The sequence below is a fragment of the Myotis daubentonii genome, chromosome 11, assembly GCF_963259705.1.
Source record: "Myotis daubentonii chromosome 11, mMyoDau2.1, whole genome shotgun sequence".
Lineage (NCBI taxonomy): Eukaryota > Metazoa > Chordata > Mammalia > Chiroptera > Vespertilionidae > Myotis > Myotis daubentonii.
Genome location: NC_081850.1, coordinates 1,630,074 through 1,657,381, shown reverse-complemented (window position 1 = coordinate 1,657,381; position 27,308 = coordinate 1,630,074). Strand labels below are relative to the sequence as shown.

At 41.6% G+C, this 27,308-nt stretch overlaps 1 protein-coding gene and 1 non-coding gene across 4 annotated transcripts in view; both read left to right on the top strand.

Annotated features, from left to right (window-relative positions):
• IARS1 (isoleucyl-tRNA synthetase 1) overlaps positions 1-27,308 on the top strand; it is a 105,172-nt gene that overhangs the window by 6,363 nt on the left and 71,501 nt on the right. For all 3 annotated transcript variants that reach the window (XM_059656267.1, XM_059656269.1, XM_059656268.1), the window contains 7 exons: positions 1,662-1,818; positions 2,296-2,415; positions 5,410-5,492; positions 13,441-13,558; positions 22,041-22,188; positions 25,375-25,462; positions 25,682-25,742. In XM_059656267.1, coding sequence (XP_059512250.1) covers positions 1,662-1,818; positions 2,296-2,415; positions 5,410-5,492; positions 13,441-13,558; positions 22,041-22,188; positions 25,375-25,462; positions 25,682-25,742 — 775 coding nt within the window. The remainder of the gene's footprint in view (positions 1-1,661; positions 1,819-2,295; positions 2,416-5,409; positions 5,493-13,440; positions 13,559-22,040; positions 22,189-25,374; positions 25,463-25,681; positions 25,743-27,308) is intronic.
• On the top strand, positions 23,890-23,991 carry LOC132212855 (U6 spliceosomal RNA). The gene has a single exon (XR_009447801.1). It is a non-coding gene; the product is annotated as a U6 spliceosomal RNA (small nuclear RNA).

Here is a 27,308-nt window from a genome sequence, read left to right as displayed (position 1 = left end):
ATTTAGGTCCTTTGCCCATTTTTTAATTGGATTGTTTGTCTTCCTTTTGTTAAGTTGTATGAGTTCCTTATGTATTTTAGTTATTAACCCTTTGTCAGATGTATCATTGCCAAATATGTTCTCCCATGCAGTGGGCTTTCTTGTTGTTTTGTTGATGGTTTCTTTTGCTGTGCAGAAGCTTTTCATTTTGATGTAGTCCCATTTGTTTATTTTCTCCTTATTTTCCTTTGCCTGAGGAGCTGTATCCATAACCATATTGCTATGAGAGATGTTTGAGATTTTGCTGCCTGGTTTCTTCTAGGATTTTTATGGTTTCACTACATACACTTAAGTCCTGTATCCATTTTGAGTATCTTTCCAATTGTTCCAACACTATTTATTGAAGAGACTATCTTGACTCCATTGTATGCTCTTGCCTCCTTTGTCGAATATTAATTGAGCGTAATGGCTTGGGGCAATTTCTGGGGTCTCTTTTCTGTTCCATTGGTCTATATGCCTGTTCTTGAGCCAGTATCTTCCTGTTTTGATTATGGTGACTTTGTAGTATAATTTGATATCTGGTATTGTGATTCCTCCAACTTTGTTTTTCTTTCTCAAGATTGCTGAGGATATTTGGGGTCTTTTTGGTTCCATAGAAATATTTGGAATATTTGTTCTAGATCTGTGAAATATGCAGTTTGTATTTTATTTTATTTATTTTTTTAAATATATTTTATTGATTTTTTACAGAGAGTAAGGGAGAGAGATAGAGAGAGTTAGAAACATCGATGAGAGAGAAACATCGATCAGCTGCCTCCTGCACATCTCCTACTGGGGATGTGCCCGCAACCCAGGTACATGCCCTTGACCGGAATTGAACCTGGGACCTTTCAGTCCGCAGGCCGACGCTCTATCCACTGAGCCAAACCGGTTTCGGCCAGTTTGTATTTTAATAGGGATTGCATTGAATCTGTAGATTGCCGTGGGTAGTATGGACATTTTAATGTTAATTCTACCAATCCATGAACACGGAATACTCTACCACTTGTTTATATCTCTCCCTTTATCTTTTTTTTCAGTGTTCTGTATCTTTCCAAGTACAAGTCTTTTGCCTCCTTAGTTTATTCCTAAGTTATTTTAATATTTTTGTTGTAGTGGTAAATGGGATTGTTTGTTTAGTTTCTCTTTCTGAGAATTTATTATTGGTGTATAAAAAAGCCATAGATTTTTGGTGTTGATTTTGTATTCTGCTACTTTGCCAAATTTCATGTATTTATCTGAAATCAAAAATTTAAAAAGAAAGCAAAATAGATTTTAGTCACTTTTCTTTTTATTTTTTTAATATATATATTTTTTAAAATATATTTTTATTGATTTCAGAGAGAAAGGGTGATGGAGAGATAGAAACATCAATGATGATGAGAGAGTCTTTGATGGGCTGCCTCCTGCATGCCACGCACTGGGTATGAAGCCTGCAACCCGGGAATGTGCCCTGACTGGGAATTAAACCGTTCTCTCCTGATTCATAGGTCCACGCTCAACAGCTGAGCCACGCCAGCCAGGCACTCACCACTTTTCTTCCTGAACACTCCACTGAGACAGTTGCCATCTATTAAAAAAAGTTGTCCTACATTTTTGTTGTTTGTTTTAAAGTAATCACATATTTTTATTCTTTTTGTTAGATTTACTTTCTATGATGGGCCTCCTTTTGCCACTGGACTACCTCACTATGGACATATACTTGCGGGGACAATTAAAGATATAGTTACAAGATATGCTCACCAGAGTGGGTTTCATGTTGACAGAAGATTTGGATGGGATTGTCATGGCTTACCTGTGGTATGTTTGAGTCACCAGCCTTATGATTTGATTTTTTAATAAGCATTAGATTTCATTATGTACTATGTATTAGTATGAATTTTAATTATAATCAGATTTTTTCTTCTTCATTTCTATAATACTATTTATAGTTCATTTTCTCTAGATTTTTTGAGAACTTATTTTTTTTTTAAATATATTTTATTGATTTTTTACAGAGAGGAAGGGAGAGGGATAGAGAGATAGAAACATCGATGAGAGAGAAACATCGATCAGCTGCCTCCTGCACATCTCCCACTGGGGATGTGCCCGCAACCCAGGCAGATGCCCTTGACCGGAATCGAACCTGGGACCTCTCAGTCCACAGGCCGACACTCTATCCACTGAGCCAAACCAGTTTCGGCAGAGAACTTATTTTAAAATGTTTTATTTTCTAGAGTTCAATTGCATTTTGTTTCATAGGGCAGCGATGTTAACAGTGTTATTGTATATTTTCAGGAATATGAAATAGATAAGATACTAGGAATCAGAGGACCAGAGGATGTAGCCAAAATGGGGATTGTGGAGTATAACAATCAGTGCCGAGCAATTGTGATGAGATATTCTACTGAGTGGAAGGTATGTTCTGTTATTTTTAGTAGAATGGACCAAAACTTGTAGTTTAAATGGATGTTAAAATGGCTTCTGGTCCTTTGTACATTTTATGATGCTCCCAAAAGTATGGCTGTCCATGTGAAGTTGTAACTTAAGGTGTCAACCATCCTTTTTAAAGGAGTGTTTTGCTTCCACCTCCAACCCTAATACATAGACTAGTTAAACTGAAGCCTCTGTTATTTCTACGTGCTTGATTAATCCTCCATATTTAATCCTTTACCTGCACACAGTATATGACAGGAATCAGGCTGACCTAGCTAATAAGTTAACTTTAATATTGTAAAACAAACAAACAAAAAAATCAAATGTTAAAAACAATTCTAATTTGGACTGATTGTTACATGAACTCCCATCTTGCCCACTCCTTTTAGTGGTGGTGCTCCCACAGCTGGATCCTGTACGTAACTGTCCAGTGCTATCGGAGCTCTGCCCTCTTAAGGGCTTAGCAACACAGGCCTCACCTCCTTATTTTCTGCCTGGCCTTTTTATTAATTACGTTGTGCCACTTAACAGCTTTGTTGTATTTTTTTTTATCTTTGCCATCTTACCACTTTGATTTCCTAAACTTGCTGTTCCTCAGAATTCACTATTCTGCCAGTGGACTCGGGCTTTAAACATTAATCCTCACAGTCACATCTACCGTCAAATTCTATCAAGTCTTGTTAGCATCTCTTATTTAGTCATTTATCATTCCAACAACCTCTCCCTAGCTTCTCACCTCTTCATTTCGGTAACAATCTCCTAATTGGTCTCTTGCTCATGCTCTTTCCACTCAGCCTGTGAAGTTCTCTCTCCCAGAAGACTGTGCTCATCTTGCTCTTCTCTGCTCAAAGCACTGAGTAACTTCTTTTCATTGGTGAATAAAGTTTTATTTCATGGACCTAAAAACTCAGAGCTTCTAAATTTTCTCCTAACTTTCTTTAATCTAACTTTCCTTGCCTGGTTACCAGTAGGGAAAAATCCTGATTGTAACGTGTATAGGTCTTCCCTCACCCCCCTTATTTTTAAATTGTTCATTGTGAAATAATTCCGGTTTATTAAAAATTACAAAGTTGTATCAAGAGTTTTCTTTTATCCTTTACTTATTAGCTAACACCTTCAATAACTAAAGTGTAATTAACAGAAGCACATTATCAGAAAGAAATGAACATTGATACATTACATTAGACGTTTTTCAAATTTAACCAGTTCCACTAATTTTTATTTCTGATCCAAAATACAGTTTAGAAGCAGACACTGCATTTAGTTGTCATACCTCTGTAGTCTCCTTTAATCTGCAACATGACCTCTATCTTTTTTGTCATTTATGACCTTGTCACTGTTTTTTAATCTTTTAAAAAGTTTTAAATTTATATTTTAGAAAGGGAGGAACAGCAATTTTTTTATCCATTTATTCATCCACTAGAGGTCCAATGCATTGGGATTCATGCAAGAAAGGCCTTCCGTCCCCTGGCTGCCGGCACCAGCTTCCCTCCGGCACCCAGGACCCAGCCCTTCACTCAGAGGCCACCGCCTTCAGCCTTCACTCCGGGCCAGAGCCGCCTTCCATCTTCGCTCCGACCCTGCCCCCCTCCTGTAGCTCCCTCCTCCTCCTGCCCTCTCCCCCATAGCAAGTGTCCCGCCCTGCCCCGCCCAGGCCGCTCTGTGGGTACTGCCCAGAGGCCTGTGTCCCGGCCCAGCCACTACCATCTTTGTCGCGTCAATTTGCACATTTCCTTCTTGTTGGCTGTGGGCACCACCATCTTTGTCACAAAGTGATGGTCAGTTTGCATATTCTGTCTTTATTAGATAGGACTCATTGGTTTGTTCTTGAATGTACTCTGAACCCAAAACCTCTGTGTATCCGATGTGGATGCTCTAATCAAATGAACTACCCAGCCAGAGCTTGCCCTTGTCACTTTTAAATAGTACAAACCAGTTATTTATTTTTAATATATTTTATTGATTTTTTACAGAGAGGAAAGGAGAGGGATAGAGAGTTAGAAACATCGATGAGAGAAACATTGATCGGCTGCCTCCTGCACACTCCCTAGTGGGTATGTGCCCACAACCAAGGTACATGCCCTTGACTGGAATTGAACCTGGGACCCTTGAGTCCGCAGTCCGACACTCTATCCACTGAGTCAAACCGGTTAGGGCCAAACCAGTTATTTTTAAGAAATTCCCTCAATATCTACTGTTTTTTCAGGATTCAATTTAGGATTTGCATTTTTGGAAAAACTGTCTCAGAAGTGACATCATACCTTTAGTCTGTCATTAGGGGGCCTGTGATACTGATATGTCTCATTGATTATGTTAACTTTGGTTACTAAGGTGATCTGTGTCAGGTTTCTTTATTGTAAAGTTGGAGTTTTTCCTTTCTAATTAATATTCTGTGGGGAGATTCTTTGCAAATATCCTGTTTCTCATACTTTAACTCAGTAGTTTTAATATCCATTAATAATTCTTGCCAGCAACAGTTATAGCTATAGCTTTTGTTGAATGGTAACTTTGGTAGACTGTAAGGGCATATTGATAACTTGCAAATAACATTTTCTTTTTTTTTTTTTAAATATATTTTATTGATTTTTTACAGAGAGGAAGGGAGAGAGATAGTTAGAAACATCGATGGGAGAGAAACATCCATCAGCCGCCTCCTGCACATCTCCCACTGGGGATGTGCCCTCAGCCCAGGTACATGCCCTTGACCGGAATCGAACCTGGGACCCCTCAGTCCGCAGGCCGACGCTCTATCCACTGAGCCAAACCGGTTTCGGCGCAAATAACATTTTCATATAGGATGAATGCCAGAAGAATCTGGTGCTTAATCTTACATAGTATGTTGATAGCAATATAGATTTACCTCAATCACTGATTGTTGTGTTTTCCAAAAATCATTACATGTGCTGATAAAGAAGTAAAGCACATTGATTTACAATAACAAATATTCTCTAACAACTAATATTTATATTTTTTTAGTCTACTGTTACCAGACTTGGCCGATGGATTGACTTTGACAATGACTATAAAACACTCTATCCAGAATTCATGGAATCTGTCTGGTAGGTTTATTTGAAATTGTAAATATAATGAATATTTTGTCATGCAGGGGTTGACAAAAATAGCTCTCCAGTTTTTCATAAAGAAAATGTAATAATTAGCCTTGGCTGCATAGGTTAGTTGGTTAGAACATTGTCCTAATGTACCACAGTTTCAGGTTTGATCTTGGTCAGGGGACACACAAGTATTAACCAATGAATGCCTGAATGAGTGAAGCAACAGATTGATATCTCTATCTATCTATCTATCTATCTATCTCTCTAAATTCACTAATTTTAGAAAATAGAAAATACAGCAATTAAAATAATACAAGAATGAACAGTATTTTGCATACTCATAACTATAAACCTACTTTTGCCCATCCCTGTATTACATAATAGAGTAATGATGGGTTGTTTTGGTGTTTAAAGATTTAAAACTTTCAATTTTTTTTTACAGCATTTTTAGGTTCATAGCAAAACTAAGAGCAGGGTACAGACAGTTCCCTTATGCCCTGTGCCCCACACACATTGCATAGCCCAGGGGTGGGCAACTTTTTTGTGAGTGCATGCCAAAACCAGCAAATCTCTGACTCAAAATTCTTCTGCGTGCCAACCCTAATTTTTTGAGAACATGTTACACCTACTTGATATCTCTTAAGGTGTACATATGTGAAGACCGTTGAAGAAATAATAAAATTCATGCGAGTGACAAAAACACAGTATATGATGATGAAAAATACATTTATTTTTTAATGTATACATGTTACGTAAAATTATTTATCTAAGATGCACCTACACTGAATTTATCTGAAAAATAAAAAAGTTGATATTAAGAAAAAAATTGTAAATGGAAGATTATAAGAGAGGGTTTCGTGTGCCAGCAAATGTTACTGGCGTGCCATGTTTGGCACGTGTGCCAGGGGTTGCCCACCCCGGCCTAGCCATTATTATGTTTGTAGAACAGTATGTTTGTTACAATTGAACCTTCATTGACACAATAATTACCCAAAGTCCACAATGTACTTTAGCTTTCACTCTTTTTGAACATTCTGTGGTTTGGTGTAAGTGTATAATGACATGTATGTATCATTTTAGTATCCTATAGAGATTTGTCTTTGAGCCCCAGTTTGGTAACAGACCATTTATGTTTTTTATTCTACTTAGTGTGAGCAATTGTATGCACTGATGCAGAAATACCAGTATATTTGATTACTGCTTGCTGCACAATCTACTGGGGCCATTGTCTACGACAAAATACGTAGATATCTTACTATCCAGAATCCAAAATTAACTAAATTCAAAACCAACCTCTAAAGGACACTAGAATGATAGATGCATGTCATTACACATTTACCCCAAAGCATAGAATGTTCAAAATGACTGAACACTAAAGTAAACTATGGACTTTGGGTAAAGATGTAGAGAAAGGGAAGCCTTATGTCTTGTTAGTGGGATTGGAAATTGGTTGTAGCCAGTGTGGAAAACAGTATGGAGGTTCCTAAAAATAAAATTGAAGATAGAACTATCTTATGAACCAGCAATTCCCCTTGTGGGTATTTAGCCGAAGAAATCCGAAACATTAATTTGAGAAGATACATGCATGCCTCTGTTCATTGCAGTGTTATTTACTACTAGAGGCCCGGTGAATGAAATTTTGTGCACTGGGGGGTTCCTTCAGCCCAACCTGCGTCCTCTTGTACTCTGGGACCCCGGAGGTGGGAGAGGTTCCTGCAACAGCCGCTACACTCACCAGCCGTGAGCCCAGTTTCTGGCTGAGTGGGGCGCAACTCAACCAGAAGCTGAGCTCACTTCTCTTTAGCGCTGCCTCAGAGGCAGGTCTCCTGCCATCACCCCTGCACTTGCCGGCCGTGACCCCATCTTCTGGCTGAGGGCGCTCCCCCTGTGGGAGTGCACTGACAACCAGGGGGCAGCTCCTGCATTGAGCATCTGCCCCCTGGTGGTTAGTGTGCGTCATAGCAACTGGTTATTCTGCTGTTCAGTTGATTTGCATATTAGGGTTTTATTATATAGGGTAGCAAAAGTATAGAAGCAACCTAACTGTCCTTTAATAGACAAGTGGGCAAAGAAGATGTGATCCTCATGTACAACGACATATTACTCGGCCATTAAGAAAAACAAATAAGATCTTACCATTTTGCCAACATGGGTGGACCTAGAAGACATTATGCTAAGTGAAATAAATCAGAGAAAGAAATTCTATCTGATAAAGAGGGGATATGCTAATTCACCCTCACGCCGTTGTGACATGGTGGTGCCCACAGCCAATAAAGAGGCATATGCTGACTGCCCCACCCTCAAAGATGGCTGTGACTACAGCTATAAGAAGGGGATGTGCCAATTGGCCCTCACACCATCAAAATATGGTGACGCCCACAGCCAATAAGGAGGGAATATGTTAATTGACTGCCCCACCCTCAAAGATGGCAGCGCTCAGCCCCGCCGGGGCGGCAGGCATGCAGCAAGGCCTGCCTCCGGAGTCCCCCAGTCCCCTCAGCACCCCCAGCCGCCCAGGTTTGGCCCGAGGCGCAGGTAACCAGTGCTGGCCGAGGCTATGATGGGGTGTCGCCTTACCCTGATTGCTGGGTTGCCTCCTGCCCCTGAGGGCTCCCGGACTGTGAGAGGGTGCAGACTGGGCTGAGGGACCACCCCTCCAGAGCATGAATTTTCATGCACCAAGCCGCTAGTATACCATATGATTTCACTTATATGTGGAATCTAAAGGACAAAATATGTCAACAAACTCATAGATAAACAGAACAAACTGGTGGTTGCTAGATGGGAAAGGGAATAGGAGGCTGGGTGAAAGGGTGAAGAGATTAATTGGTAGTTAACAAAATAGCAATGTAAAGTATAGAATATGGAATATAGACAATAATATTACAATAACTGGTGCAGAATGGGCACTAGACTTAAAGGGGTGGGAGGTCACTTCATTAATTATAGAAATGTATTACCACCATGTTGTACACCTGAAACTAATAAAATAATATGTCAACTGTAATTGAAAATAAATTTAAAAGAAATATCAGTTAAAGATATTTGCCAAATTGATTGGTATAACATTTAGGGAAACTAGTTTCAGAAGTTTGTTTTTTTTTAAGGAATTAAGCCTATGAGGCTATGTACTTGAATTTTATACTGAGAGAAAAGTTGAGCACAGTTCTATGCCATAACTGTTTCAAAATGGATTTTACTTATCAACCTAATTTATATGTATAAAAGCCTAAGCGACCGTTCAATTGGTCGCTATGACGCTCACTGACCACCAGGAGGCAGGTGCTCGATGCAGGAGCTGACCCTGGTGGTCAGTGCATTCCCACACCAGGAGTGCCACTCAGTTGACTGTTGGGCACCAGATGCTGAACTCACAGCTGGCCCGGCTGACGAGTGCTGCTGCGAAGGTGTGAGCCTCTTCCGCTGTCACTCCCCCTGCGCGCCCCTCCCCCATTGGGATCGGGCTTGGGATCGGGACTGGGCGCGAGCCTGTGGCCGCTTCTCAGTCATGGGCGTGCCTGTGTCTCCCTAGGTCGGGCACGCAGAGACCGCAGCAGAGTGGCAACAAGCCACCGAGCAGTGGTGGCGGCAGGCACAGTGGGGCTGGGATGAGCAGGAGTGGCGCCTGGCCAGGCTTGGGCTCCTTCTTAACCGCCTGCTGCTTCACGCACTACTACATCCCTCGGGGGATGGTGGACTGCTGGTTTCGGCCCGATAACCCAGGCCACACCTTGGGACCCCTCTGGTACACGAATCCGTGCCCCGAACCTCTAGTCCTATATATTACAAGTCTAACACACAAATCCATCAAATGGCAGAATGACTGGTTGCTATGATGCGCACTGACCACCAGAGGGCAGACGCTCAACGAAGGAGCTGCTCCCTGGTGGTCAGTGTGCTCCCACCGGGGGAGCGCCACTCAGCCGTGCTCATGCTAAGATCGTCCGGTTGCCTGCTTAGGCCTGCTCCTCTTGGGTTCCCGGAATACGAGAGGGCACAGGCCAGGCTGAGGGACATCCCCCCACCCCCACAAGTGCATGTTTCGTGCACCGGGCCTCTAGTTTATTATAAGACAACTGTTGTAGTGCCAGTCTTTTTCATTTTAATATTTTACTGATTTTTTATAGAGAGGAAGGGAGAGGGATAGAGAGTTAAAAACATTGATGAGAGAGAAACCTCAATTCAGCTGCCTACTGGGGATGTGCCCACAACCAAGGTACATACTCTTGACTAGAATTAAACTTGGGACCCTTCTGTCCATAGGCCAACACTCTATTCACTGAGCAAAACCAGTCAGGGCTGCAATGCCAGTCTTTTTTTATTTTTTATTTTATTTTTTTAAAAAATATATTTTATTGATTTTTTACAGAGAGGAAGAGAGAGAGACAGAGTCAGAAACATCGATGAGAGAGAGACATCGCTCAGCCGCCTCCTACACATCCCCCACCGGGGATGTGCCCGCAACCCAGATACATGCCCTTGACCGGAATCGAACCTGGGACCCTTCAGTCCGCAGGCCGATGCTCTATCCACTGAGCCAAACCGGTTTCGGCTGCAGTGCCAGTCTTGATAGGTGACTTTAACTTGAGCCTACTACTATCATCTGAAAATCATTATATATTACTAGAAATTACACGAAATTCATGCAGTTGTGGGGGGTGCTCCCTCAGCCCGGCTTGTGCCCTCTCACAATCCGGAATCCTCAGAGGAGCAGGCCTAAGCTGGCAATCAGACATCTGGGATTCCACGATAGATTGCCCCCAGAGGGAGGCCCCGCCCACCCATCACAGCCTACTGGTCGGTTGTCTGGGCCTTCCTATTTGGGGTGATAGCGGAGCTATCCTGTGGATCTTCCTGATGGATGGCCCCGTAGAGGATGGCCTGGGCATCCCTCTTTGGGGTGATAGCGGAGGCCCCGGCCAATTAATTGCCCCTCCGGCCGGTGGCCTGTGCTTCTCTCTGCAGGGCAATCGATCGTGGAGCCCCCTAATTGATTCCCCTGCAGAAGATGGCCTGGGTCTCCCTCTGTGGGGCAGTTGCGGAGCACGCCGCCCGCCCCCAAGATTGATCACCCCACCGGCGGTGGCCTGGTCCTCCCTTGGCGGGGCAATCAGGCAATGACAGGGCCCCCTGACGAATCGCATTGCACCCACCTTGGCTGGCCTGGCACCAGTGCGTGTCATAGTGTGATCGTTCAGATGGTCATTCTGCTGTTCGGCCGTTTGGTCAATTTGCATTTTATGCTTTTATTATTACAGATTAATGGGTAAGCAGGCATCATCATTAGAATTGTAAAATACCCTCTGTACATATCTCGGGTAAATTATACATAATTACAGGTGAGTAGCAGCACCATTCTGTAGGATGCACTTGGATTGCACTGCATTGTAGCTGCTTGTGGCCCATATTGCTTTCCTATCTACTTGCTCACGTTTCTGTGATCCAGAATCTGGTGCACATGCTTGGCACAGAGGAGCAAGACACCATAGGGCAGTTCCTAGACTTTTTGACTCTGGTGTGCCCCTGTTGATGTATCTCTAGACACATGTACCCAAGTTATAAGCTGATCAGATTATTTGACAGCTAGGGCAGGGGCGGGCAACCTTTTTGTAAGTGCATGCAAAACCAGCAAAATCTCTGACTCAAAATTCTTCTGTGTGCCAACCCTAATTTTTTGAGAACATGTTACACCTACTTGATATCTCTTAAGGTGTACGTTTGTGTAGAATCTTGAAGAAATAGTAAAATTCATTCGAGCGACAAAAACAGTATATGATGATGAAAAATACATTTATTTTTTAATGTATACATGTTACGTAAAATTATTTATTTAAGATGCACCTACACTGAATGTATCTGCAAAATAAAGTTGATACTAAGAAAAAAATTGTAAATGGAAGATTATAAGAGAGGGTTTCGTGTGCCAGCAAAAGTTACTGGAGTGCCATGTTTGGCACGCGTGCCTGGGGTTGCCCACCCCTGTGCTAGGGACTTTGGCCAGGCAGCTTCCTATTCACTGAACAGCTGGAGTTTTCATGATTGGAGCACCTAAAAACCAGGGTTCATGTTAAACATCTGAAAAGCAGGCACTATTTATGCTCTAGACAGGGGCTATTAAGCACGTAAATGTAGCTGCTGTGATTGAGAAACTGAATTTCTAGTTTTAATGAATTTAAATTTAAATGAGCACCTATGGCTAGTACCTACATGTTGGGAAATACAGCTCTACATTATACTTTTAATTTACATAAAACATACATGACTCAGGAAAACAGTTTTTAAAGCCGGTTGGTATTAAGATGTTAGTCTTCGTGAGGAAAGTCTTGGCATATAAATAAGGCACATAGTTAAGCTTTATCTGCAGCCAAAAGAATACCATGAACAAATACAAAGTTTTCATAGAACTGTATTTTAGCAAAGGAGAGAGGGCTTAGTTCATTTTATTTTGACAGACAGATAGGAGGAATGAGACTGAAGATGAATTTTAATATGGCAGAATTAAATAAGGGTTCTCACTGGTGCATTCTTGCATCTAATTGGGAGAGGTGAGTAGTCACGAGAAAATCTAGGATGATTCTTATGGATGTTTGCAGTTCTATTAGTACATTTAACTTAAAATAGCATGCTAAAGTTTTTGGCTAGGTGTAGCAGACATACTGACTTTAATCCCAGTGCAGTGAAACTACCCATTATAGTGAAATTTAAGCAATACACCAGAAAACTATTTAAAAACGAAAAACTAAAATGCCAGCCATAGTTAAGATGTTATTGGAAATCTATTTTTTCATCACTCCTGAAAAATGTAAATATGTATACAGTAGGTCCTCGGGTTACATCGGAGATCTGTTCCTACGGCACGACGTGACGCAGTTTTTGCCTTAAGTTGGAACCCACCTATGTAAGCACCTATGTCAGTGGTCAGCAAACTGCGGCTCGCATGCCACATGCGGCTCTTTGGCCCCTTGAGGGTGGCCACGAAGTTTCAATTGCTCTGTACGTATGCGCCTGCACGTGGTATTTTGTGGAAGAGCCACACTCAAGGGGCTGCAGTTTGCCGATCACTGACCTACGTCACTCACATGGAGTACATACACAGCAGTAATGAAGTGAAACAGTAAGAAAAATTTAAAAGAAAGATAATAATTCTTGACCTTGTGGTAAATAAATAATAAAAACATAAAGCACATACATCAAAATGACGGAACTTTTATATATATATGTGATGGCAACATAACCACGAAACGACATACATCGAGTCTGATATAACCCGAGGACAGTCTGTACTGAAATGTGCAGTTTTGCATAATTGGTACCTTTCTGTACATTATGGTGTCAACTTTTTTCAGTCAACATTAAGATATGAACATGTTTCCATGTCAACAGATAATAGCATTTTCATGTCTATATAAAGGCTCATTGTGATCTGTTGTAATTTACCAGTGAATCTTCAGTTGAGAAACATTGTGTTTTCATGTCTGTGGTTGACACAAACTGTATAAATGAAACCTGGCATAAATATTTGCCTTTGGGGAAAGAGAATTTTGGTTATATAATTACTAGAGGCCCGGTGCACGACATTCATGTGCTTGGGGATAGAGGGGCCCTCAGCCCAGCCTGCAACTTCTCACAGTCTGGTACCCCTCGGGGGATGTCCAACTACCGGCTTAGGGAGCGGGCCTAAGCTGGCAGTCGGACATCCTCCCAAGGGGTCCTTATTGCTGCCGCAGAGACAAGAGAGGCTTCTACCACTGCACTCGCCTGCCATAAGCCCAGCTTCTGGCTGAGTGGCATTCCCCCTGTGGGAGTACACAGACCACCAAGAGGCAGCTCCTGCATTTACTGTCTACCCCTGGTGGTCAGTGCACGTCATAGTGACCAGTCGTTCTGCCGTTTTGTCGATTTGCATATTAGCATTTTATTATTTAGGATTCTAAAACGTTTCTTTACTTGACAGGTGGGTCTTCAAACAACTTTATGATAAAGGCCTTGTTTATAGAGGTATGAAAGTCATGCCTTTTTCCACTGCATGCAACACTCCACTTTCTAACTTCGAATCTCACCAGAATTACAAGGTATGTAAAAGATCCTTGGGCATTAAGTTACGTTCTTGGAAGGTAAAAGGTGTGGTGACCAAGGTAACAGTCCTAATGTAGAGTGTCAGCCTAGGGAGTCTTGTTAATTTGATCATTCATCCTGCATGTTGGTAATGTAGTCAGTCACTGAACCAAGGCTCTGTTAAATTTAAAAACAAGGGATCTCACCCCCAACCCCTCATGAGATTTGTTAATGATGTGTCTTAATGTCATAGGTTTTGCTTGTTTTGACCATGTTTGTGCTTCTCTTCGGTTTACAAGTTCATCTCTGCCCTGGTTCCCTCCACTCACTGTTTCACAGGGTTTGTTGGTTTTGGTGATTTTTATCACTCATCTAGGATCTCATAGTTCATTTATTTGGGAAAAATTCTGATTGGGGATTGGTGCACAGTATTTTATTTTATTTTATTTTATTTTATTTTATTTTATTTATTTATTTTTTTTGGTGCACAGTATTTTAATCTTTTCTCTAATAAATGGAATTTCCTGTCGTTGGTATGATAGAAGAGTTTAGACATGCCTGACATTTATAAAGTATTAGAGACCTGGTGCATGAATTTGTGCGCCATTGGGGTCCCTCAGCCTGGCCTGCAGTATTGGGCCGAAACTGGCTCTCCGACATCCCCCAAGGGGTCCCAAATTGCAAGAGGGCACAGGCCAGGCCAAGGGACCCCACTGGTGCCGATCGGGGCTGTGGAGGGACGCAGGAGGTTGCCCAGCAACGGAGGCACCGTGGGGGAACTCCAGGGCATGTCCAGCCTGTCTCCCTCTTTCCCAGTTGGCTGACCCCAGCATCAAGCTAACCTACCAGTTGGAGCATCTGTCCCCTGGTGGTCAGTGCCTGTCATAGCGACTGACTGGTCGACTGTCTGCCCCTACTGGTCAGTGCATGTCATAGCAAGTGGTTGAGCGGCCTTAGCATATCATTAGCATATTACCCTTTGATTGGTTGAATGGACAACCAGGCATTTAGCATATTAGGCTCTTATTGTATAGTATACTCCTTTACCTTATCTAGAAAGATAGTAAAAGAAGTAAGTCTTCTGAAACTGTCTGTGACCTATGTGTTCTCGTGTGTGTATCTGTGTGTATCTAAGAGGTGCTTTCATTTCTAAAAATTTATCTAACCCTCTTTGTTTTTAAAGGACATTGATTTTAGGAAGGAAGTCTTACTTCATAGCTCCAATTTGAAAATATTAAAACTTGCATTCTGAAAGCACTTTGCATCTTATAGAATGCTTTTCATAAATTCAATTTGATCCTTGCAAATTTTTCTGAGATGGACATGATTTCTGTTGTCTCCAAAATATGCTTCAGTGACAGTGCTCATATTGTGCTGTATTTTTTTAATAAAATATTTTAAGTACATACAAATGTAGAGAATTACATCCTAAGCACATTAACACATTGCAGATCAGTAGTTTTTTGATAGCTTTACCCAGCGGCCAGATAAAGGCACGCTTTAAAATTAAATACCCATTGCATTTTGAAGTTATTCCATGTTCTTACAAACTAATATCTTTTTAAAGTATGACACTTTGTAAAACACTCTGTAATAAGAAGTGAGAATTCTCATGATCTGTTCACAATGTCTTACTGTTATCTTTCCTAAAAACGTCATGACTAGTCATTCTTAATAGTAAATGCTTTATAATTTTTAAATTCTGGATATAGTTGATGTTCATATTTCTATTTGTCTCATAAATACCATACTATTTGTCCCTCAGTTATATATATATATATATATATATATATATATATATATATATATATTTTTTTTTTTTTTTTTAATTAAATCTTTATTGTTCAGATTATTACAGTTGTTCCTCTTTTTTCCCCCCATACCTTTCCTCCACCCAGTTCCCACCCCACCCTCTGCCCTTACCCCCTGCCGCTGTCCTCATCCATAGGTGTACGATTTTTGTCCAGTCTCTTCCTGCACCCCCACACCTCTTTCCCCCCAAGAATTGTCAGTCCACTCCCTTTCTATGCCCCTGGTTCTATTATATTCAACAGTTTACTCTGTTCATCAGATTTTTTATTCACTTGATTTTTAGATTCACTTGTTGATAGATATGTATTTGCTGTTCATAATTTTTATCTTTACCTTTTTCTTCTGCTTCCTCTTCTTAAAGAATACCTTTCAGCATTTCATATACCACTGGTTTGGTGGTGATGAACTCCTTTAGCGTTTCCTTAATCTGTGAAGCTCTTTATCTGACCTTCAATTCTGAATGATAGCTTTGCTGGATAAAGTAATCTTGGTTGTAGGTTCTTGGCATTCATCACTTTGAATATTTCTTGCCACTCCCTTCTGGCCTGCATAGTTTCTGTTGAGAAATCAGCTGACAGTCGTATGGGTACTCCCTTGTAGGTAACTGGCTGTTTTTCTCTTGCTGCTTTTAAGATTCTCTCTTTGTCTTTTGCTCTTGGCATTTTAATTATGATGTGTCTTGGTGTGGTCCTCTTTGGATTCCTTTTGTTTGGGGTTCTCTGTGCATCCTGGACTTGTAAGTCTATTTCTTTCACCAGGAAGGGGAAGTTTTCTGTCATTATTTCTTCAAATAGGTTTTCAATATCTTGCCCTCTCTCTTCTTCTGGTACCCCTATAATTCTGATGTTGGTACGCTTGAAGTTGTCCCAGAGGCTCCTTACACTATCTTCATATTTTTGGATTCTTTTTGCTTTTCTGGTTGGGTATTTTTTGCTTCTTCGTATTTGAAATCTTTGAGTTGATTCTTGGGATCCTTTTGTCTGCTATTGGATCTCTGTATATTATTCTTTATTTTAGTCAGTGTTTGCTTAATTTCTAGTTGGTCTTTTTCATATCCTCCAGGGTCTGACTAAATTTATTGGCGGTTTCTAGAAAATTTTTGAAAAACCTTATAACCGTGGTTTCGAGCTCTATATCCAGTTGTTTGCGTTCCTCCATTTCTTTCATTTGTGACCTGTTTCTTTGTCTCTGCTTTTTTTATGCTTCCCTGTGTTGGTAGAGTTGCTTTGTGTGCTAGGTGTCCTATAGGGTCCAGTGGCTCAGCCTCCCCAATTACCTGAGGTGGACACTCTTGGTGCACCCCTTTGTGGGCTGTGTGCACAGTCTTGTTGTAGTTAAGCCTTGATTGTTGTAGGTATTACTGGGAGGAATTGACCTCCAGGCCAATTGGCTGTGAGAATCAGCTATGTATTTTTGATATTTATTTTATATAATTAAATGCCATTTAACAAAGAAAAATCAACCAAAAAAATGAGTTCGCGTGTCGCCATCATTGGCCTGTTTTAATAAGACCTTTTTTTGCTCCTCCTTTTCTTCATCTATTCCATGTAGTTGCACAAAATGAATACATCTCTGAAGCCAGCACCCAGAATAAAGAACCTTATCAACCTGTCAGTAGCTCTCCCATCTCATGGTTCCTTCAGGTTAAACACACACCTCACCCCTGCTTTCAACTGCATTGAGTTGTTTGCTGATTCTAAGTTATGTGTAAATGGAATCATACTATGTGATCTTTTTTGTGTCTGGTTTCTCTTGCTCAAGATTACGTTTAAAGTCGTCCATTTTGTGTGTTTGTAGGTCACTGTTTTCATTACTGCGTGGTATTTATCCTACTGTTGATGGGCATTTCACTAATTTTCAGTATGTGCTTCTGCAAACTTTCTTATCAATAGTGCTACTGGAAGTTCCCAGAACTTGTCTTTTGGGGCATATACTGTACATATTTCTGTTTGACTGGAATGGTTGAGTCAATTGTTACAATTAGCTCCAGTATACAGGTTGGCAAACTCCATAAAGAGCCACATAATAAATATTTTAGGCTTTGTGAGCCAAATAATCTCTGAATCAAGTGCTCAACTCTGTCAAAACCATTCTCAGCCCTTGGGCTGTATGAAAACAGGACACCACCAAATTTGGCTTGTGAGCTCTGGTTTGCTGCCTTCCATTCTAATACATACTTGAATAGAGTGCTTCAAAGTGGTTATACTGATGTGTACTCCCACTAGGCAGTTCTGATAACTCTGCATCCTGCCAACACTTAGGATTTTATTTTTCCACTTTCGCCATTCTATGATTGTGTGTTGGTTGCCTCTAGGTTTGTTTTATATTGTATTTCTTTGATGAACTGAATTATTGTAAACTAGAGGCCTGTTGCATGAAGATTCACGCAATAGGCCTTCCTTCCCCTGGCTGCCGGCACCGGTTTTCCTCCAGCACCCGAGACCCAGGCCTTTGGTCTGGCCACAGCGGAGAGGCTTGCTTTCTCGGCTCCCGCCACAGTGGAGAAGACAAGCTTCATCAGTCTTCAGTCGTCTTCAGTCTCTGCACAGGCCGGAGCCTTCAATCTTTGCTCCACGCCTGCGTATGCAAATTAATCTGCAATCTTTGTTGGGATAATTTGCATGCTCATCCTGATTGGCTAGTGGGTGTAGCGGAGTGACGACCAATTTACATATTTCTCTTTTATTAGTGTAGACGAGTCCAAGTTCCTATTCTTTGCCGCACAACAGGCAGTGAGTTGAGTGATAACGTGATAGAGCAAGGAATTGACTTCATTCAGATAGCCAGCAGCCAACAAGATGACAGTCGAGCATCCTAAAAAAATCATCTCAAGAAAGTACAGAATTTTATCTCCTTGTGAACCTGGAGCAGAATTTTCCAATGATTAGCATTTCTATTTTCAAAACTAAGCCGAAGCTGTAAGGCCCTGGGGACAAAGCAGGCTTAAACAAGATGGAGTCAGACCAAGCTTTTCACTCTGTTAAAATTTTGGTGTGTTATGCCCTAGCCGGTTTGGCTCAGTGGCTAGAGCGTCGGCCTGTGGACTGAAGGGTCCCAGGTTCGATTCCGGTCAAGGGCATGTACCTTGGTTGCGGGCACATACCCAGTAGGGAGTGTAGAGAAGGCAGCTGATCGATGTTTCTCTCTCATCCATGTTTCTAACTCTCTATCCCTCTCCCTTCCTCTCTGTAAAAAATCAATAATATATGCGGTGACCCGCACCTTGGAGAGGGTCCGACGAGTAGAGGCGGAGTGGGATTAAAGACCATGAGATGGGGTTGGGTGGACTGGCACAAGGCACCAGCAACTTTATTCTTTACACACACTGTTTTATAGCTAAGCTGTGACTGGTCATGCTTCATAGATCATTGCTAGGGCTTGGCCTGTCATAGGGAAGTAACAGATCGTTACAGGCTGGGCAAGACTAGGCAAGCTTTGTCTAGATCCATCTATTGTTTGACAGTTACTACGATACTTTTAGCTACAGAGGTCGTGCCTCGGTCAAGCCTTGTCTAGTTTCACTTTGCTGCAAACTCTAATTAAGCCTTAAACCTTTCCTGAGCTTTGACCTTAAAACCTTCCAGGATCGACGTAGGGTAGAGTCCAGGGCTTTGCCATGTCCTCTGGTCCCCGACAAATATATATTTAAAAAAAATTTTTTTTTCGTGTGTTATAAGTTCTTCATGTATACGGTGTTTGAGAATGACTCGTACTTAGATTTTTTAATAAAGAATAACTTTTCCTAAACAGTTATTTTGTTGGTGTGTTGATCGCAAATCAGCTAGCTGGACAAGACGCCTAATGAGCCAATTAGTTAGGAGTCATCTTTATTGCGTGCAGGTTCAGAGCAGATTACTACCTTTATCAAGTTCTGAACGCCCAAAGGAGGAAGCATTTTCTTTTTACATTCTTTTAGGTCCTTGTGTAAGTTATTTTTACAGACAATTTGTAATCTTGAGTATATATCATATCTAACAAACACCTGTCATATCTATACAGACAATTTTGTAATCTTGAGTACATGTCTCCTCTGCCCAGAGGCTCTCAGCATGCTGCCCACAGGCCCGGAGCGGCCTGGTGGGGCAGGACGCCAGCGGGCACTGCTCACCTGCGTGGAGTGACCGGGGCTGGGCGGAAGCCAGGTGTCCCGCTCCACACGACCACTCCTTGCCTCCACATGCTGTGCACCAGCCTGGAGCGGCCAGGGCTGGGTGGAAGCCAGGCGTCCTACTGCTCCCAACCCCCGGCTGCTTCACCCCTGTGTGTGCTGCCCACCGGCCTGGATGAGCCAGGGCGGGGCGGTGTGGAACGCCTGCCCCCAGCAGCTCGGTGCCTGTGCACATGCGTGCTGCCCACAGGTCCGCCATCTTTGTCGGGTTAATTTGCATATCACTCTGATCGAATGGTGGGCGTGGCTTGAGCGTAGGGAGGGATGGCTAATTTGCATGTTTCTCTTTTATTATTAGAGATCAGTGTATCAGCCCCTTTAAAATATATATTTTATTGATTTTTTACAGAGAGGAAGAGAGAGGGATAGAGAGTTAGAAACATCGATGAGAGAGAAACATCGATCAGCTGCCTCTTGCACACCTCTTACTGGGGATGTGCCCGCAACCAAGGTACATGTCCTTGACCGGAATCTAACCTGGAACCTTTCAGTCCGAAGGCCGATGCTCTATCCACTGAGCCAAACCGGTTAGGGCATGTATCAGCCCCTTTAGATGGCTAGCTTGCAAGGTCAGTTAAATTTATCTTTTCTATTATTCAAGCTAAAAACAAAGTTATTTTACAGTCTAAAAATAACAGAGTTGATCTACAGAATAAGAGACTAAGAATAACAGAGTAGTTCAAACATCAGTTTTACCAAAGGAGGGACCACTATGCTTCAGGTGTACCACTTAATGAACTTATGAAATAGATCATTGTAATAGTGAAACCTCCAGTATATATCCATATTGATACACTTAAAATGTTTTATCTGTGACTACAGTCAGGCTCTGCTTAAGGATCTGTTCAGTACATTTGTCCTTGCAAGAACATCAAAATGCATGTACACAAATCTAGATGGTACAACCTACTACACACCTAGGCTACATGGTATAGCTTATTGTTCTTTAGGGGTAGAAAAATAATTTCCCTCTACCCTCCTGGGTTCTTGGCTCAAATACCCTGTAATAAAAGGTTAACTGGAGTAAAACAAAAGATTTAAATAGCATGTATATCTTCTATATACATGGTAGATACCTTGGAAAACTGAGTAACTTGCCAAAATTCAGCTGAAGGCCAGAGATGTTGGGGGTGTGGGTGGGGTGTCAGTTGTGGGAGCTTATCAGGAAAATCACAGCAAACAAAAGTAAGGTTGCTAAGTAGATTTACATAGTTTCCTGCATTGATAAAAGTTTCTAATGATAAGTTCTTCCTCTTCCTGACACCCTTACAAGTGGAGATTCCTCTTACAAATGTAAATGTCTTTTACAAAAAGCTAACTTCTTAGTTTTCAGAGCTTCTCCCATATCTGCTGTTTCCCGTGTTAATTGACAAATTCTCTTTCCCTACAATTCCTAGGCTACATGCATGTTACTATACTGAACATTGTAGATAATTGTAAGGCAATGCTACTAAGCATAACTAGACAATCAGTGGGCCCATGCTGCCTTTCGCTCCTTGAGCCAATTAAGCAGAGACAGGGTTGAATCATATAGGAGCCTTTATTCCAATACTTCCAGCAGTATGGGAGAGCAGCAGGTCAACCACAAAAATCTGTTCTGGAGCCCCCCCCCCCATAAGCCAGCTGCTTATATAGGGTAGGACAAGGATTATATGGAGAAGTAGGGATTACAGGCCTGGGAAAGTAGGAGGCTGGGGTGGGACTCCATTGTTTGGACAGCAAGGCTGTTAATCTTTCCATGATGATAGGCAATTCTTGAATGAGAATGGTTCCAAGGTTGACTCCCAGGGCCTGGGGGCATACAACTCCCAGCCAGGTCAGAAAGTCCTTTCTTTGACCAACACAAGGCAATCATGGTTAACAGAGCATGATTAATATTTCCCATAACCAGAGCTAGTCCCCAATATTCTATTTTTGCCCCTGACATAAGTACTTGTGTAATACATTGCCTTATGACCTTAGGGAACCTAAGGCATCATTAGCCTAGTCCAGTGATGGTGAACCTATGACATGTGTGTCAGAGGTGACACGTGAACTCATTTTTTTGGTTGATTTTTCTTTGTTAAATGGCATTTAAATATATAAAATAAATATGAAAAATATAAATCTTTGTTTTACTATGGTTGCAAATATCAAAAAATTTCTATATGTGACACAGCACCAGAGTTAAGTTAGGGTTTTTCAAAATGCTGACACACCAAGCTCAAAAGGTTCGTTATCACTGGCCTAGTCTATAGCAATTTTTCAGCTCCATTGTAATCTTAAGGGATCACCCCCATATCTTCAGTCCATTGATCTTAATGTCATTATGCAATGTGTAATTGTTAAAACTTTTAAAGTATACTAAAAAATATATTTGGAATTTCTTGATTTATATATTTTTTATAAATGTGGCAAATGGTTTTTTAAAAACTCAATTTATTCTGAAAATCTTTTATTCTTTAGGATTATTTTCTTTTTCTTCAATGTTTGTTATTATGGATTTTTAAAAAGAAATACTTTGTCTCATTTTATTTGAGGACGTTCAAGATCCTTCAATATTTGTTACCTTTCCTTTGGAGGAAGACGAAAGTATATCTTTGGTTGCTTGGACAACTACTCCCTGGACTCTGCCTAGTAACCTTGCCCTCTGTGTTAATCCGGATATGCAGTATGTAAAGATTAAAGGTAAGTGTGAGCTTGGTGACTTTTGATTAATATGGATATGATAATTGTTAACATTTTGGGAAAGAGTAAACATAACATTTTTTTGTGGAGTAAACAATCTGTAAAAGAGTTGTTTTGTTTTCACTTCTAATGTGTTAAAGAACAATTCAGCCAACTAAAGTTGAAGGTCTAATTGGCTTTTATAAGTGGGCAGCATCCCATCTAGCAAGTAGAAGGTTGCTGCTAAGGATAGTACAAAATGAAGCATTTTTATAGGAAGAGGGGTAGGGCAAGGAGCGCTATTAGGGAAAGGAAAGAAAGGATTATTTTTACACCAGGACATCTGTTTGCTATGTGTGTATTTTTTGAGGAAGCTAATAGCAAAGGTATTTGTTTGTTTGTTATTCAGATTGCCTCCTTTTCCTTTGGGGTGGATATGGTGAGAGTATATGCCACAGATAACCTCATTGGTATTGACCAGAAAATTCCAGACTTGTTGATTAATGTTGTTTTTAGGAGAAGTTGAAACAATTAGATCAAATAATAAACCTGGGTTTGGTATCATGGGCTTTTAGCATGAGTGAGGCCATTTTGGCTCTGTGCTTTTCTCTTTGACAGATTAAAAATATAGCATACCAAAAAGCAAAATAGTGCAGATATACAAAGTAAAAATTCCTTTATAATTTTCTGATTTTAGCATACTTTTGCACATCATGCCCCCATTATAGATGAAGTATTGAAGGTTCAGAGAGCTGGCATCTCATCATTCCTAGGAATCTGATGTGTGTGGGTTGCTTGTTTTTTAATCTTCACAGAGCATGTGTTTAAAGAGCAGAAGGGCAAGGGAGAGAGAGAGAGAGAGAGAGAGAGAGAGAGAGAGAGAGAGAGAGAGAGAGAGAAAGAGAAAGAAATATTGATCAGTTGCCTCCCATATGCACCCGACTGGGGATGGAACCAACAAACTTTGGGTATAAGGGACTACGCTCCCCCCAAATGAGCCACTCAGCTAAGGCTCTGATGTGTGTTTTTTATCTTTATTTTTATTTATTTTTTTAAATATATTTTTTATTGATTTTTTACAGAGAGGAAGGGAGAGGAATAGAAAGTTAGAAACATCGATGAGAGAGAAACATCGACCAGCTGCCTCCTGTACACCTCCTACTGGGGATATGCCCGCAACCAAGGTATATGCCCTTGACCGGAATCGAACCTGGGACCCTTCAGTCCACAGGCCGACGCTCTATCCACCGAGCCAAACCGGTTTTGGCATGATATGTGTTTTTTAAACACCACCAAGCAATTTACTCAATTCAGATACTAGCTGTCTGCAGTTAGATCCCAAAGGTTAAGGACTCACTTGTATAAGACTGTCCCCACCACCAACCCCCACTTTAGACTCTAATTGCAAGTCCAGAATGTCACATATATTTCTGGCTAACCCAGGACCTCCTCCTCAGATGCTATTAATTTGCTGAAGCAGAAGGCAGAGATACATTGTACATACTAGATTACCAGTTTGTTACAAAAGAATATTGTAAAGGCTACTCATAAACAGCCAGATAAAGAAGTTCATAGGTGACGTCTAGAAGAGTCCCAAGCACAGCTTCCTTTCCCATGGAACTTGGGTGGGCTGCATGGCTCTCATCACTAGGAAAGTCTAAGAGTGGAAGAAAGAAGCCATGGAAAGAGAAGAAAAACTCAAGGCCAGAAAAAAAAATTCCATTGCTCGCTTCGGCAGCACATATACTAAAATTGGAATGAAACAGATTAACATGGCCCCTGCGCAAGGATGACATGCAAATTCGTGAAGCGTTACATATTTTTTAAAAAAAAGAAAAGAAATTCCACCTTTCATGACAGCCAACTTGATCCAGAATAGCTTTTACTCGGGCAGGTCTGATACTCACGTGTGCTGTTTTTTTTAACTGGGAGGGATATCTTTGCTGTGGAGGCCTCCTGTGAGGAGCGGAGGGTCCCAGACTCCCAGCCCAGGGTTCCAGAGTGGGAAGATGTGTCCCCATAACTCTGGGCTTTAAAAACTAGTGGGGACTGTGGCTGGGTGACCTGGAGGCTGCTGAAGACCCAGGCAGTCCCTCTTAAAGGGCCAGTGCACGAACTTACATGGACCTGTTTCCTCTGAGTCCAAGTCCTGGGGCAGCGGCTTGGAGGGATCCAGGGACATACAGGGAGGAATTGAATTGTCTGACCTCAGAGCAAGAACTTGGGGGCAGCTTTCCCAGACAGGCATACTGGCAGGAGTCATTGTTCCTCTGCTGAAACGTGCCCTGTCTCTGAGCTGGTAGCCATATCGAAGTTTCCTTCAGCCCTGCTCACACTGTTATTTCCTGACTCAGCCCTGGTGATTTCCAAAGACACCGCACATTCCAACTTGCAGCCCCACTCAAACTGTTTGCAGCAGCGTTTCCATATGAATGGCCTGTCCTGGCTCACACTTCAGACTTTCCCAAAATCTCTGAAGCCATAGTGAGACCCAGCACTAGCAGCCTGCCTTGCTTCACAATGGGCCTCTCCTGGGCACTTCAAGCCCAATACAAGTAGCAGCCATTTGCAGATCCCTCTGTAGATCCTGCCAGGTGGTCCCAGAGCCAGTGTGCCCAATGGCTACCTTCAGACCACACCAGATTACAGCTCTACACATCCATGAGCTATGTAGAATAGAGGATGCCTAGAATCAAATCAGCGATTTAGAATATGAGGAAGCAAAAGAGACCCAATCAGAAGAGCAAAAAGAAAAAAGAATCCAAAAATATGAAGATAGTATAAGAGCCTCTGGGACAACTTCAAGTATACTAACATTCACATGGGGGTGCCAGAAGGAGAAGAGAGCGACCAAGATACTGAAAACTTATATTATGGGGCGTGTGTTTGTGAGCTTCTTGGTTTGTTAATGTTAGGACTTTGGCTCATTCACATATATTAACTTTGGTAGGAGAAAATAAAGATTAATTCACTTTAAATGGCTAGAGGTGCAATTAATGACAATTGAGCTGCCTGCTGCTTTTTATGCTTTGTCATGTATGTAGTAAGTAGTGTGTGCTAGCCCTGTCGGCAGTGCTGCTCTGAGTGCTGGGCACGCTGGTCCAGGTGGCCTGCGGTGGCCTGTGGTAGAGCTGAGCTGAGGTTTGTCTTTAGAGTAAGCCACGATCTGGCTGTCACTGAAGTCCTCTTTTCCTGTTGCTCTTATAGATGTTGTCAGAGGAAAATCATTCATTTTAATGGAAGCCAGATTACCGGCCCTCTACAAATTGGAGAATGACTATGAGATCCTTGAAAGGTAAATATACAAATCAAAAGACACTTTATTACTCAAAAGTTATATTTTTCAAATTTAGCTTTAAGTATATTACCATTTTTAATACTAAGTACTTAAGTACTATTTTAAGTACTAGTCTGTTCGGTAACCTAAGGCAGTGGTGACTTCATGTGGGTGCAACCTAGTTTTGTTGATAATTTGAATCTAATTGTGCGTTTGCGTTCCTCCTTTTTTCCCTAGATTTCCAGGTGCCTCTCTCCAAGGCAAGAAATACAGGCCCCTGTTTGACTATTTTGTGAAGGTGAGCTTAGGGAGCTCTACCACAGTGCTCTCCACCACCCTCTGTAGTATTGATCACTGGACCAATGTAATGGTAGCTGGTGTGGGCTTCACATGGCCTGCTTGTTCTGCTCTTTCCATGAATGTGCTTGAAGCAGTCTACTTTAGTGTTAACAGGACTCAGTTCTGTTTGTATTGCCTTCTTGTACTAATAATCTTAAAAATACTTTTCTCAAATTGCATAAGAAGTCACATTTCATAAGATTCATTGTGTATATATTTATTGTTTATGGTCTGCATATTCCCAAGGAATATGAGGGATTGTTTTTGGCTATTTTATAAATTTAGGATAATGCTCAGAATAAAACTGTGTGTAAAAGTAAACAGAATTTATTTCCAATAAATGGATTAGGTGGGTCCTTTAAATCTAGGCACCACCGCAAAGCTCACACATTTAGTAACTTAGTTCTCTTAGGAATCATAGAGAGAATTTGCAGCTATAGTTGCAAACCTAACCACCAACAAAACAATAAGGTCAGCAGGAATTAATCCTCATTTATAGGTCTTAGAACAAGCATGTCTTTTATTTAAACGAGGCATGCACCCCGGTGGCTGCTGGTCATCCAATGATTTGACATGTTTGTCTTAGACTAAAATGATGACCAACGTCCTCAGAACTAACCTAGCTTTGTATATTATGTAAGAAATATATTCATCTTGGCATAGCATTAGCCATAAAAAACTTGCATTGCGGCCCAGGATAAAACATTTGCTTATCTCTGTTTTCAATGCAGAGGTTGAGTTTGGTTGGTGCAGATGACCTCAGCCTTGTGGACTCTTTGCACAATATTGCCCACATGTGTCTTTCCTTTGCTGGGGTCCAACCCCAGCAGGTCCAGGGGTCCCCAAAGGTGTGGACGGAGTCGGCGAAGAAGGAATGACACGGAGACAGCGTTCAGTTGATCAGCAGCCTAGCCAGGATCTCCAGCCAGGATCTCCAGCGAGGTTCTGTAGCCATGTTCCCTCGCTAGGTTCTCCAGCCAGGTTCTGTCCAGGCTCTCCAGTCAGGTTCAGTGTCCAGGTTCCAGTCAGGTTCTCCTGCCAATCTCTGTAGTCAGGTTCAGTCCAGGATCCCTTGCCATGTTCTCCCGCTTGGCTCTGTATCTAGGCTCCGAGGCCAGTCCCTCTCCAGGATCCTCCGGCATGCTCTCTCCAGCGAAGTTCTTCTGTCTCCAGGCTCCGTGTAGGTTCTGTCTTCTTGATTCTGTCTCATGAGTTCTGTGTTCTAAGTTCTGTGTTCTGAGTTCTGTCTCTCTTGGTCCTGTCTTCCAAGCCCTGTGTTCTCAGTTCTGTCTGTTGTTGTCTTCTGAATTCTGTGTTCTAAGTTCTGTGTCTGAAGTTCTGAGTGTTTCTGTCTTGTTACAACTGTATTTATACCAGTTGATTCAATCCTATCAATCTCTATTACAAAGGTTAGGGCGTTTCTTATCTCCATTCCAGGGAGAAAAGATTATGTAGCTTAAGCATGATTGTTCATAGTTAAAGGGATTAATTACCCGCCTGGCACTTAGTTGAGGGGTTTTATTCC